The 15,067-nt window shown below is 46.7% G+C and overlaps 1 protein-coding gene across 1 annotated transcript in view; it reads right to left on the reverse strand.

Moving 5' to 3' along the window:
* ADAM33 (ADAM metallopeptidase domain 33) overlaps positions 1–15,067 on the reverse strand; it is a 93,537-nt gene that overhangs the window by 73,714 nt on the left and 4,756 nt on the right. Inside the window, exon 2 of the mRNA XM_033159587.1 lies at positions 9,819–9,901. Within this exon, the coding sequence (XP_033015478.1) occupies positions 9,819–9,901 (83 nt within the window). The remainder of the gene's footprint in view (positions 1–9,818; positions 9,902–15,067) is intronic.

Here is a 15,067-nt window from a genome sequence, read left to right on the forward strand (position 1 = left end):
CGGATTCGGGAGACACCTGCAGCCCGCAGAGACACCCTAAGCCGCTGCCCGGGCTCCCTTGGCGGAGCGCAAGTCGGGGCAGGGAGAGGGACGGGCCAGCGAGGAGGGGTGACACCCCTCCTTGCTGGCCCGCCCCTTGCCTCCATGCCGTGGCGAAAAAGGCCACTGGAAGGGGGGACTATTTTCGGCACTGCCGGGGTGGAGCCCAGAGGGCGGGGCTACCGCCCTGAAGTGTCACCCCCAGCAGGGAGCTGCCCGGTGACCCCCCCGGCCCCCTTGCTACGCCCCTGGGTCCCTGCTCCTGCCAACCTAGCAGTTCGAAAGCACGTTGTCAGGGAACTGTCCCTGGCGCAGCGCAAGGTGGTGGAAGGGCTCTTGGGATGCTGCAGAGAGCCCCAGTCCCACCTGGCCAGCAGCACCTCCTCTGGCAGCCGAGGGGAGCAGCGAGGCTTCCAGCGGGGAGGGACAGGCTTGTCAGGGTATGGAGGGAGAAGGCTCTGAGGATGCTCAAGGGGCGAGGAAGGAGACGCGTAGCTTGCGGCACCCAAAGGCGTCGAGGGGTGAAATGAAAGGATGGGAGGTGGGGTTTCCGTATGCTGAACCTCTTTTGTTGGGGTCAGAACGGGAAGGCGCCATTCCCGGATTCTGACGGTGCTTGATACAGACATGAATTTATTAGCTCTCCACTGTATATAGTGCCCCCTTCATGGATCACTGCCTTGTCGTGGCGAAGGGGCTTGAATTACTCAGGGAAGCTATGAGCTATGCCGTGCAGGGCCACCCAAGATGGACAGGTCATAGTGGAGAGTTTGGACCAAACGTGATCCACCTGGAGGAGGAACTGGCAACCCACTCCAGTATCCCTGCCAAGAAAACTCCATGGACAAAGACAACAGGCATATAAAAGATATGACGCTGGAAGATGAGCCCCTCAGGTCGGAAGGCGTCCAACATGCTACTGGGGAAGAGCGGAGGACAAGTACAAGTAGATCCAAAGCTGATGAAGCGGCTGGGCCAAAGCCGAAAGGACACTCAGTTGCGGATATGCCTGGAAGCGAAAGGAAAGTCCAATGCTGTAAAGAAAAGTATTGCATAGGAACCTGGAATGTAAGAACCATGAACCTTGGTAAGCTGGATGTGGTCAAAAATGAGATGGCAAGAATAAACATTGACATCCTAGGCATCAGTGAACTAAAATGGACGGGAATGGGCGAATTCAGTTCAGATGACTATCATATCTACTACTGCGGGCAGGAATCCCGTAAAAGAAATGGAGTGGCCCTCATAGTCAACAAAAGAGTGGCGAAAGCTGTACTGGGATGCAATTTCAAAAATGATAGATTGATCTCGATACGAATCCAAGGCAGTCCTTTTAACATCACAGTAATCCAAGTTTATGCACCAACTTCCAGTGCTGAAGAAACTGAAATTGACCAATTCTATGAAGACTTACACCTTATAGAAATGACACCAAAGAAGGATGTTCTTCTCATTATAGGGGATTGGAATGCTAAAGTAGGGAGTCAAGAGATAAAAGGAACAACTGGCAAGTTTGGCCTTGGAGTTCAAAATGAAGCAGGGCAAAGGCTAATAGAGTTCTGTCAGGAGAACAAGCTGGTCATCACAAACACTCTTTTCCAACAACACAAGAGACGACTCTACACATGGACATCACCAGATGGGCGACATCGAAATCAGATTGATTATATTCTCTGCAGCCAAAGATGGAGAAGCTCTATACACTCAGCAAAAACAAGACCTGGAGCTGACTGTGGCTCTGATCATCAGCTTCTTATAGCAAAATTCCAGCTTAAACTGAAGAAAGTAAAAAACCACTGGGCCAGTAAGATACAATCTAAATCAAATTCCTTATGAATACACAGTTGAAGTGAAAAACAGGTTTAAGGACTTAGATTTGGTGGATAGAGTGCCTGAAGAACTGTGGATGGAGGCTCGTAACATTATACAGGAGGCAGCAACGAAAACCATCCCAATGAAAAAGAAATGCAAGAAAGCAAAGTGGCTGTCCAATGAGGCCTTAAAAATAGCGGGGGAGAGAAGGCAAGCAAAATGCGAGGGAGATAGTGAAAGATACAGGAAATTGAATGCAGATTTCCAAAGAATAGCAAGGAGAGACAAGAGGGCCTTTCTAAACGAGCAATGCAAAGAAATAGAGGAAAATAACAGAATGGGAAAAACCAGAGATCTGTTCAAGAAAATTGGAGATATGAAAGGAACATTTCGTACAAAGATTACCACAATTAAGGACAAAAGTGGAAAGGACCTAACAGAAGCAGAAGACATCAAGAAGAGGTGGCAAGAATACACAGAGGAACTATACCAGAAAGATATAGAGGTCTCATCCACCCCAGGTAGTGTGGTTGCTGACCTTGAGCCAGACATCCTGGAGAGTGAAGTCAAATGGGCCTTAGAAAGCCTTGCTAACAACAAGGCCAGTGGAAGTGATGATATTCCAGCTGAACTATTTAAAATCCTAAAAGATGATGCTGTTAAGGTGCTACACTCAATATGCCAACAAGTTTGGAAAACTCAGCAGTGGCCAGAGGATTGGAGAAGATCAGTTTACATCCCAATCCCAAAGAAGGGCAGTGCCAAAGAATGCTCTAACTACCGCACAATTGCACTCATTTCACACGCTAGCAAGGTTATGCTTAAAATTCTACAAGGCAGGCTTAAGCAGTACGTGGACCGAGAACTCCCAGAAGTGCAAGCTGGATTTCGAAGGGGCAGAGGAACCAGAGACCAAATTGCAAACATGCGCTGGATTATGGAGAAAGCTAGAGAGTTCCAGAAAAACATCTACTTCTGCTTCATTGACTACGCAAAAGCATTTGACTGTGTCGACCACAGCAAACTATGGAAAGTTCTTAAAGAAATGGGAGTGCCGGATCACCTCATCTGTCTCCTGAGAAATCTCTATTTGGGACAAGAAGCTACAGTTAGAACTGGATATGGAATAACTGATTGGTTCAAAATTGGGAAAGGAGTACGACAAGGCTGTATATTGTCTCCCTGCTTATTTAACTTATATGCAGAATTCATCATGCGAAAGGCTGGGCTGGATGAATCCCAAACCGGAATTAAGATTGCCGGAAAAAATATCAACAACCTCAGATATGCTGATGATACTACCTTGATGGCAGAAAGTGAGGAGGAATTGAAGAACCTTTTAATGAGGGTGAAAGAGGAAAGCGCTAAATATGGTCTGAAGCTCAACATCAAAAAAACTAAGATCATGGCCACTGGTCCCATCACCTCCTGGCAAATAGAAGGGGAAGAAATGGAGGCAGTGAGAGATTTCACTTTCTTGGGTTCCATGATCACTGCAGATGGTGACAGCAGTCACGAAATTAGAAGAGCCTGCTTCTTGGGAGAAAAGCAATGACAAACCTAGACAGCATCTTAAAAGCAAAGACATCACCTTGCCAACAAAGGTCCGTATAGTTAAAGCTATGGTTTTCCCAGTAGTAATGTACGGAAGTGAGAGCTGGACAATCAAGAAGGCTGATCGCCGAAGAATTGATGCTTTTGAATTATGGTGCTGGAGGAGACTTGAGAGTCCCATGGACTGCAAGAAGATCAAACCTATCCATTCTCAAGGAAATCGGCCCTGAGTGCTCACTAGAAGGACAGATCCTGAAGTTGAGGCTCCAGTACTTTGGCCACCTCATGAGAAGAGAAGACTCCCTGGAAAAGACCCTGATGTTGGGAAAGATGGAGGGCACAAGGAGAAGGGGACGACAAAGGATGAGATGGTTGGACAGTATTCTCGAAGCTACTAACATGAGTTTGGCCAAACTGCGGGAGGCAGTGAAGGATAGGCGTGCCTGGCGTGCTCTGGTCCATGGGGTCACGAAGAGTCGGACACGACTGAACGACTGAACAACACGTATATAGTGCAGAGCTAATACTAGTAATACTAGTAATGCTAGTAATTCCAGACCCCCTGGAAAAGACCCTAATGTTGGGGAAGACAGAGGGCACAAGGAGAAGGGGACGACAGAGGATGAGGTGGTTGGACAGTGTTCTCGAAGTGACTGGCATGAGTTTGGCCAAACTGCGGGAGGCAGTGAAAGATAGGCGTGCCTGGCGTGCTCTGGTCCATGGGGTCACGAAGAGTCGGACACGACTGAACGACTGAACAACAACAGTACACAGTATGCACAATAAAACTCTTAAAGGAAACCCGGAGTTTTGGCTGCTTATCATGAGCAACAAACAGAGGAGCTTATACACTCAAAGTGCAAGTAGATAAGTAGGTACCACTCTGGCGGGAAGGTAAACGGCGTTTCCGTGCGCTGTCGGTTCGCCAGAAGCGGCTTAGTCATGCTGGCCACATGACCCGGAAGCTGCATGCCGGCTTCTCAGCCAGTAACGCGAGATGAGCGCCGCAACCCCAGAGTCGGACACGGCTGGACCTAATGGTCAGGGGTCCCTTTACCTTTATGTTGTTAGTATGATAAAAATGTAAAACTCAATAAAAAGTATTTTTTTAAAATAAAAAAAACACAATGCGGAAATCAGGTCTAGGCCGGGCCTCAGCCCTCTTCCTCCCCTCTTTGGCGTGGCTTGCTAAAACCACCCCTCATGGGTACTAAATGTTCAGCGCATGCAATTTCACGCACAGGGATTTAATAGCTGCAAGGATACTAGGATCACAAAATAGCTTAGGATAGCCTTTGCCAACCCAGCAGCTCCAGAGGCTTTAGACAAAGGGAACTGTAGTCCAATGGTTGGACTGGAGGGTGCTAGGCTGGGGCTGATGGGAGTTGTAGTACAAAGCCTCTGGAGGGCACCAGGTTGGCGAAGGCTGCCCTGCGCAGTTGGAGGCCGATCAGATTCCTAGAAAGGAACCAGGGGCTTGACCCTCCTTGGTTGTAATTCCTCTGAGCGGCCGGGGGATTTTGCAACCGACCTTTGGGCGCCACAAGTGAGAACAACGCGGCCGCGGGAATATTCGTCCCAAAATTATACCCTCGCAGTGGCCTTCCCAGAGAATGCCAAGTCCTGGGGGGAGGAGGAGAGGGTGAAAATAAAAACAAAAACCTGGAGATACTTGGCCTACATTCCCCTCTGGCAACTGCACTTGGGACTATATAGCTGCGAAAACAGACAGCTTCTCTCCGTGTCGTGACCGAAACGGACAGAGGACAGAGCAGGGCAATAAAAAAGACACCAGCGGGATGTTTTGAGGTTTTTGCTCTCTCTGTGGTGTGTCTCAGTCACACCGGACATGTTAGAAGTGGTGTGGAACTGTGGAACTCCCTGCCACAGGAGGCAGTGAGGCCCACCAGCTTGGCCGGCTTCAAAAGGCGACCAGGCGAAAGAAGAAAGAGTCCCTACCAGAGAGGAATGGCAAACTAAGCTGATGGACTATGCCGAAACCGCAAAGCTGACCGGAAACCACAGGAACGATGGGGACAAAAACTTTTTAAAAGAATGGGGGGGGTTATAATTTACTTGGGAGGCCACTGTAAACAGATGAAAACATTAGCATGATTTTAATATCACTTGTAATGTAACAGGTATTGTGGATGATATTAATACAAAATACAGATTATGAAATAATATGTAGTTGAAAATGTTCACAATAGAGCCCATGGAAGGGATGGGGGAAAGTTGCGAGATTCAGATAAATCTCTTTGTACAGATATGTAACTGGTACTGTTATAAGCGTATACAGTGGATGCTCAGGTTGCGAACGCGATCCATGCGGGAGGCATGTTCGCAACCCGCAGCGTCCGTAACCTGCAGCATGCGCAGGTTGCAATTTGCTGGTTATGCGCATGCGCGAGCGCCGAAACCCGGAAGTAACCCGTTCCGGTACTTCCAGGTTTGGCGCGGTGCGCAACCCGAAAACGCGCAACCTGAAGCGGCCGTAACCCGAGGTATGACTGTATTTGCAAAATCAAATAAAAATGATTTCAAAAGAGGACCAGGCGAATTTGGGGGAAGCGAAGGCTATCCATGGCTACTAGGCCACAGTCGGAAGCAGCGGTGCTTATCAGTTGCTGGAAACGGCAGGAAGGGAGATGGGTCTTGTTCCCGGACCCGACTTGTGGGCTTCCCCTAATGGGCATCTGGTTGGCCACTGTGAGAACAGGATGCTGGACTAGATGGGTCACCGGCCCGATCCAGCAATCTCTTCTTCTGTTCTTGTGACACACATTTTAAGAGACTGCCCGGGTCAAAACGGTTTCACCAGGGCTGTCGGCAACCTGGGCAGTATTAAAAGAGGGTTAGAAGTTGTTAAAAAAGTAGATTATGTATTTAAAACCGAAGGTGAAAAGGCAGGGGAAGTCAACTGTCAAGATTCGGAAATAGAAATTTTTCTTTATGTATACAAACAGAAGAAGAATCCTGGCATATATGTATTTGTTTTATATTTGTAGGTGTGGGTTTGGGTGTGTGTTTTGTTATGAAAATGCCAATAAATTCTTCATAAAAACATAAATAAAGAGGGTTAGAAACATGATTGCTGCAGATGGTGACAGCAGTCACAAAATTAGAAGACGCCTGCTTCTTGGGACAAACCTAGACAGCATCTTAAAAAGCAGAGACATCACCTTGCCGACAAAGGTCCGTATAGTTAAAGCTACGGTTTTCCCAGTAGTAATGTAAGGAAGTGAGAGCTGGACCATAACGAAGGCTGATCGCCGAAGAATTGATGCTTTTGAATTATGGTGCTGGAGGAGACTCTCGAGAGTCCCATGGACTGCAAGAAGATCAGACCTATCCATTCTTAAAGAAATCAGCCCTGAGTGCTCACTGGAAGGGCAGATCCTGAAGTTGAGGCTCCAGTACTTTGGCCACCTCATGAGAAGGGAAGACTCCCTGGAAAAGACCCTGGTGTTGGGAAAGATGGAGGGCAAGGAGGAGGGGACGACAGAGGATGAGATGGTTGGAGAGTGTTCTCGAAGCTACTAACATGAGTTTGGCCAAACTGCGGGAGGCAGTGAAGGATAGGCGTGCCTGGCGTGCTCTGGTCCATGGGGTCATGAAGAGTCAGACACGAACTGAACGACTGAACAACAACAACAACAACAAGAAACATGCATCCGTCACCAGCGATTACCCCTAAGTAGAGCTTCCGTGTTCAGGGAAATTCTACCTCAGAATTCCAAGCGCTACATGTCAAACTACCGATTCAGAGTCAGACCCTGACAGCAAACAGGACATGAATCAGGCCAATAATGAAAGCAATAAGAAATACGCCTAAGTGCATGAAACGGCTTTAATTATTGCCTGAGCCAATGGCAGGGTGAATGACACGGCAAGCGATGCATTTGATGTTGCTGGTGTTGCTATGGTAACCCCGTGCACCCGGCATCCTTACCTCTGAGCATCCAGGTGCAGGGATGCGGTCTTCAAGACCTGAGCCCAAGCGCTGCGCAATTTAACCCTGTTGTTCACCTTGCACCGACATGCTCACGAGATACCAAAAGCATGTCATTGTGCAACAAGTAAATACATTTCTCCATAACGGTTTCCCCATTCCTGCTTCTCTGTGGCTTTTCTCAAGCCCTCTGATTTCCCACCTGCCCCTCTTTCTTGCAGGGCGCTTTTAGACTTATTGATGGAACTCTTCAACAGCCGCCCAATACTCATCCTGCTTTCCTTGCTCCTTGCTCTTAAAAAAAAAGAAAGGGAAAAGGCTCGTTTATGCCTAATTGCTTTTGGCCTTCGCCAAACACACACAGAAATCAGTTCCGTTATTCTTGTTCCTCTTCTAAATAAGATTGCGAGGCCCGCTGGGCAGCATTTGCCTTGTTGTGAGTTTTACGCAAGTGCCTGATGTTTTCCGGCGCCAGACGAATCATCGTCGTTGTCATAAATATCATCATTTAGAGAAAACCTCTGCTGTCCGGCAGGAACAAAGCAGCTGTTTTCAGAGGAGCTGCACCCTTTGACTACATACAGTTAAAACTCGAAAAATTAGAATATCGTGGAGTCCATTTATGTAAGCAATTGTTCTCATTAGCTACTGGAGTTTGATATATGAGATAGACTCATGACATGCAAAGCGAGATATGTCAAGCCTTTTGTTGTAATTGTGATGATTATGGCGTACAGCTGATGAAAACCCCAAAGCTGAGATTGTGAATTTGGGTTCTCATCAGCTGTACGCCATAATCATCACAATTATAACAAATAAAGGCTTGACGTATCTCGCTTTGCATGTCATGAGTCTATCTCATATATTAGTTTCGCCTTTTAAGTTGAACTACTGAAAGAAACGAACCTTTCCACGATATTCTAATTTTTCGAGTTTCGCCTGTATCTAGCTGCACTCGCAAATGCACATCGATTCTTGTTTTGAGCAAGAGATCGCTGGAGAGAGGTTTATAAAATTAAACTTGGCATACAGAGAGCGAGAGAGAGAGAGAATGCTTCTCAGTACCAGTTGCTGGAAACCACTGGAAGCAGCTCCATTAATTTGTCCCGTCCTCTTTCAAAGCCCTCCAGGTTGGAGTTCCATAGTCTTGACTCTTACATCATGAAGAATCCTAGAAACCGTGGTTTGCTAAGGTCATGCGCCCTGAACAAACTACAGTTCCCATGATTCCTTGAGGTAAGGCAACACTCTTAAAGTGATACAAGGGTGCTTTAATTTAATAAATAAACAAAATGCCTCTTAAATTTGTTTGTTGGAGGGGGGGTATTGGTTTGTACTCTCCTCCCCCACCCCTTGCCTTTATTATGAATTTTGTGTTTTCATCTTGTATTTTGATGTTGTGAACGGGCCTGAGTTCTACGGATGAAGGGAAGTACAAATTTAACAAAGAAATAAATAAATTGCGGTGTACGCTGCAGACGTGACCCTGGCAACTTTATCAAGGCCTGCCCATAATATCTCGAGAGAACTTAGGTCTTCTCATTGGAACAGGGTTTCCTTGCTCTCCCCCCCCCCTCCAAAGTCCGAGATGCTATTTATTATTACCTATTAAAAGCGCTAAAATTCCCTTCATCCGGAAGGATCCGAGGGCAGCGCACAATAAACTCAACAGTCGCAAAGTGCAATAAAACATAATAAACTCCTATAACACCGAAAGCAGAAATAATTTTAAAACAGCAAAACACCCATCAAGGCAGCAAAGAAAAGAAATAGGGAACCAGCAGAAATCATAGAATCCTAGAGTTGGAAGAGACCACAAGGGCCATCCAGTCCAACCCCCTGCCAAGCAGGAAACACCATCAAAGCATTCCTGACAGATGGCTGTCAAGCCTCCGCTTAAAGACCTCCAAAGAAGGAGACTCCACCACACTCCTTGGCAGCAAATTCCACTGTCAAACAGCTCTCACTGTCAGGAAGTTCTTCCTAATGTTTAGGTGGAATCTTCTTTCTTGTAGTTTGAATCCATTGCCCCGTGTCCGCTTCTCTGGAGCAGCAGAAAACAACCTTTTCCCTCCTCTATATGACATCCTTTGATATATTTGAACATGGCTATCATATCACCCCTTAACCTTCTCTTCTCCAGGCTAAACATACCCAGCTCCCTAAGCCGTTCCTCATAAGGCATCGTTTCCAGGCCTTGGACCATTTTGGTTGCCCTCCTCTGGACATGTTCCAGCTTGTCAGTATCCTTCTTGAACTGTGGTGCCCAGAACTGGACACAGTATTCCAGGTGAGGTCTGACCAGAGCGGAATACTGTGGTATTACTTCCTTGATCTAGACGCTATACTCCTATTGATGCAGCCCAGAATTGCATTGGCTTTTTTAGCTGCTGCATCACACTGTTGACTGAAACAGAGAAAGGCAAGATCCCAAGATCGGTCCCCAAAGAGAGACACCAACCTTTTCTGCCTCGCCAACATCCCGCCGGTTCCGTCCTCCTGAGATCCATCTCGGCCAGACAAACTCTCCCTGCGGTGACAGTCCTGAGGATAGAAAACAGACACTCAAGCGCCCAGTTAAGTGAAACAAATTCTTCCACCCTGATCCCCTGAAAGAATCATTTAAACCTCTGCACCTGCCCAGAGAGAGAATGGCCCATTTTAGGAATGGCAAAACTGAGCTACAGGAAAACCAGAAGGAAGCTCCCCACCCCCACCTCCCCGGCAAAAAATAATAATAATTTGGGTAGCAGAGCAGGAACCGAGATTTATCTGTAAACCAAAGGCAAACTCAAAACTCTGCTCTCTTCCCCTTTGGGGTTATTTTTTTCTGTGAAATACCTGCTGGGGGGGGAACCCACAAGAAAAACAGGGGAAGGGGTCGAAAGCAGGAAATAAAACTGCGATAGCATCTAGATCTGTCGTCCAGATAGCAGAAGCTGAAACAGTTAAAGGGAACTCGGAAAGCTGCCATGAAGCACTGACTTGAGAAGTCTCCAAAACAACCAGAAAACAACTTGGATTACTCAATGGCAGAGGGGAGGGGAGAGGAGGGTGCTTTGAGACGTGACGAAAACTCTTGAGTTTTACTTTGGATCCCGAACACCTTGCGAGTCTAACGTTTTGGCTCCTTAACGCCGCAAACCGGGATGTGAGTGTTCCGGTTTGCGAACGTTCTTTGGAACCCGAACATCTGATGGGGCTTCCGATTGGCTGCAGGAGCTTTACAGGAATTTACTACAAATTCCGTAGTAAAATGATCATCATGGAATGGGGCGTTCCTATTTTCACCGGAGAAATGCTGGAGGGTATGCCCTTATTGGTCCTTTTGCACAAAAAAGAAAGCTAACTTGTGCTATCTATACTGGTTTATAGAAAGCAGAATAGTTGGGGGTTGCCTCGGAGAGAATGTTCTGAATGTTTTTTTTTTTTATGGCGGATGAAGAATCGGAAGCCTTTCTCCTTGGAGCCGATCTCCAGGTTGAGGGCATCCTTAGACACATCCTGGGCAGCAAAGTGGTCCATATTCAAAGATTTAAGAAAAGGTGGGAAACAGAGGCAACAGGGCAGCAATAGTTCAGTTGATAGAGCTTGAGACTTAATCTCAGGGTTGTGGGTTCGAGCCCCACCTCGAGACGAATAGCAATGGCTGAGGCCACATAACGCAGCTTGCATTCAAAACACTTTCCCCAGCCATGGCTTCCCCCAAAGCATCCTGGGAACTGTAGTTCCTTAAGAGTGCTGAGAGTTGTTAGGAGACCCCTGTTTGGTTTGTTCCCCGAAAGGGAGAGCTGCAAATTCCTGCATTGCAAGGGGGTTGGGCTAGATGATCGATCCTCTAGGGCCCCTTCCAACTCTGCAATCCCATGTTTCCAAAGACACACAGCCCTGTACTGAACAGAAAGGCAGACAAAATCTTGAGACCCCATTAACCTGGCCTTGCCCCCCCCAGCATCTTAAAGGAAGCCAAGTGCCAAGGAAATTAAGTCTGGGATCGGTCCCCCGAATTAGAAAAAGCCTGCCCATCAACCTCACATCTGTGGCCAGGAGGATAGAAAGTGAATACACAGTCACTCGCGTCTCTGTGAAATTCAATGGGATAACTTGCTGAAGGGCTTTTTTAAAATAGGCTTAAGAAATGTACCTCCCTCGCCGCCGCTGCCCCCCCACCCCAATTTCCTGCCACCGCTCAATTGAACATTCTCTCGGTGACTTAAAAGCCTATTAAGGATAAGTAGATCTCAAAGGATCGTAAGCACCAAACCACATGAGCACAGACGTTGGTTCAAACGGCTACACTTTACCTTGTTCAGGATCCCATGGGAGACATTTTCCTTTGCAAGCTCTACTTAAATGAGTAAGATTTGCAAGAGGTCATGCACTGGTTAATTTAACCAGAGAAAGGAATTGGGGGGGGGGAGAGAGACATGCCTGGGACTCACCCCACAGTGTATAATCATATAATTTTAATCCGTTCTAGTATTTTAACATTTGAATGCTGCAAGGTAGACTTGTAGTTATTTCTTGATTTTACTTTCTATCCTTTGTAAGTTTTTTTTTTTTTTACAATCATAGACTTGGAAGAGCTGGAAGGGACCTCAACCCCCCGCAGTGCAGGAATCTTTTGCTCAATGTGGGATTCGAACCCAAGACCCTGGGATTAAGAGACTCCTGCTATACCAACTGAGCTCTCCCTGAGATTCAAGCCTTGTGTAAATTTTATGCATAACAGCTCAGTTGGTTCGAGCGTGGTGCCGATAAGGCCAAGGTTGCAGGTACGATCCCTGCGCATGGAACAGCTGCAAATTGCAGGGGGTTGGACTAGATGACCCTCAGGGTCCCTTCCACCTCTACAATTCCATGATTCTAAGAAATAACAAATATTGGGTGCAATGGCCTGCCACACAACCACGGCAGCTTTTGCCCACATGGCCACAACACTCTTCCTAAAAGCTTGTTTAAAGTGGCCCATTTTTGCTACCTTCAGACATCCCATTTACTGAGCATTTCTCCTGATTTGCTTGCACAAAGCTCTTGCAGTGGATAGACTAGATCTGTATCTATATCGGTATATTAATGGAGGGGGGAAGCTACTGAAGCTCTGCCTGCATGATCAGAGGCAGCAAAGAGAGCCTGTGTGGTGTAGTGGACTCGTAATCTGGTGAACCGGGTTCGTGTCTCCTCTCCTCCACATACAGCTGCTAGTCACACTTCTCGAAGTCTCTCAGCCCCACTCACCTCACAGAGTGTTTGTGTGTGGGGGAGGAAGGGAAAGGAGAATGTTAGCCGCTTTGAGACTCCTTCGGGTAGTGATAAAGCGGGATATATCCTGTGAGAACAGGACGCTGGACTAGATGGGCCATTGGCCTGATGCCTATCGGTGTTTTTAAAAAGAAAAGGTCCTCCCCTATAACTCTAGGGAGTGTCCTGCCAAGGCAGTTACCAGGACATCAGAGCATCTCTCGGCACCTAAAAGACTACTGTCCACGAAGCTCTGCCTCCATGGTCAGAAGCAGCAATGCTGAGGGATGCAGGTGGCGCTGTGGTCTAAACCACTGAGCCTCTTGGGCTTGCCAATGGGAAGGTTGGCAGTTCGAATCCCCGCGACGGAATGAGCTCCCGTTGCTCGGTCCCAGCTCCTGCCAACCTAGCAGTTCGAAAGCATGCCAGTGCAAGTAGATAAATAGGTACAACTGCAGCGGGAAGGTAAACGGCATTTCGTGCGCTCTGGTTTCCATCACGGTGTCGTTGCGCCAGAAAGGTTTAGTCCTGCTGGCCACATGACCTAGAAAGCTGCCTGTGGACAAATGCCGGCTCCCTCGGCCTGAAAGCGAGATGAGTGCCGCAACCCCATAGTCGCTTTTGATTCGACTTAACTGTCCAGGGGTCCTTGACCTTTTACCTTACCTGCCGGAAACCACAGTAGGGAAGAGGGCTCTTGTGCTCGGATCCTGCTTGCGGATTTCACACAGGGATCTGGTCGGCCACTGTGAGAACAGGATGCTGGACTAGAGGGACCATTGGCCTGATCTGGGTTTTCTTAGGTTCCAGTGTGGCTCTATCTAGTATTTATTAAGAATTAGAATCATAGGATTGTAAAGTTGGAAGGGACGCTGAGGATCATCTGGTTTAACCCCCTGCAATGTAGCTGTCCCACACAGGGATACAACCTGCAATCGTGGAGTTATCAGCACCACATCGGGCCAACGGAGCTGGTGTTGTTGTTGTTCAGTCGTGTCCGACTCTTCGTGACCCCATGGACCAGAGCACGCCAGGCACCCTATCCTCCACTGCCTCCCGCAGTTTGGCCAATCTCATGCCAGTCGCTTCGAGAACACTGTCCAGCCATCTCGTCCTCTGTCGTCGCCTTCTCCTTGTGCCCTCCATCTTTCCCAACATCAGGGTCTTTTCCAGGGAGTCTTCTCTTCTCATGAGGTGGCCAAAGTACTGGAGCCTCAGCTTCAGGATCTGCCCTTCCAGTGAGCTCAATATGGCTAACCTGATCCAAAACACCCACCCACCCACCACACATGAACACAAAGACCACCACAGCCAACCACAAATGAACAACCACACCCTACACCAACTCCAACCTCTCTCACCACCAAAGGAACACAAGCGAACAGCAGAGAACCTGCACAAACAACGCTGACACCAAACCCCAATATATTAAGTAAAATAGAAACATCGTCACCCCACCCCACCCATCCCCCCCCACCCCGTCCACCTCTTTCCCCTTTTCTTCCCAATGTCTCAACAAATGAAACTGATTTGTAAAAATGTTACATGGGGAAAAAATACAAGAGAGAAACATTGCACAAACTTTTGTAAATCAAGAAAATCTTTAATCTTTATATTTTTAGATTAAAGATTTTCTGACTTACAAGCAGCCGCCAGGATATTAATAGCCAGAAATTGGAAAAAACAAAGAGTTGCCTAAAATTTTGGATTGGCAGATATTAACGGTGGATATTTACAATTAGTGAAGAGTAAGAGGACAAATGAAACAAAAAGCCCATAAAGAATGGAAAATCTTTAAGGAGTATTTGGTGAATAATGGAGTAGATAGTTTCCTTATGGCAGAACTAGACTGAACCTGATGAAAAACCAAGATAGAGCAAATTAAGAGATAAAAAGAATAAAAAATAAATTGAATAAATGTGCGATAATATAGAAAAAATAGTTAATTACAGCAAGATTAATTGGAAGTCATTCTTAATTTTTTTGTGAAGATGTGTAATTTTTTGAAATTATGTATAATACGTAGATTTTTTTTCTTTGTGTTACTTGTTTGTTTTGTCTTGTCTCGTTTCGTTCTGAGTTGATCGGTGTTTGTTAACTGCCTCTTAGTGTTGTATGTAATTTTTATAACAATAAAGACTTTTTATTTTTTAAAAAAGGAAATCTTTAATAAAAAATTCATTTAAAAAAAGGAAGGGGAGATGGAGAGGAGGCTCTTCCAAACAACCTGTTCATTCAGTATCCATCCTGCTTTGCTGGCACAAAGCTTATACAGTTGTTCCATTATATCCAGTCTTGCTGAGCATCTGTTCTGATTTCTGTGCAAGGGAGGCTATATGACAATGAGCGTTTGTTCGGCTGCCATCTTCATTTCCTTGCACTGTGCTTACACCACTTCATAATAAGATTATAAGAACATAAGGAGAGTCTGCTGGATCAGGCCAATGGCCCATCGAGACTAGCATCCTG

Source organism: Lacerta agilis, chromosome 9, assembly GCF_009819535.1.
Source record: "Lacerta agilis isolate rLacAgi1 chromosome 9, rLacAgi1.pri, whole genome shotgun sequence".
Taxonomy (NCBI): domain Eukaryota; kingdom Metazoa; phylum Chordata; class Lepidosauria; order Squamata; family Lacertidae; genus Lacerta; species Lacerta agilis.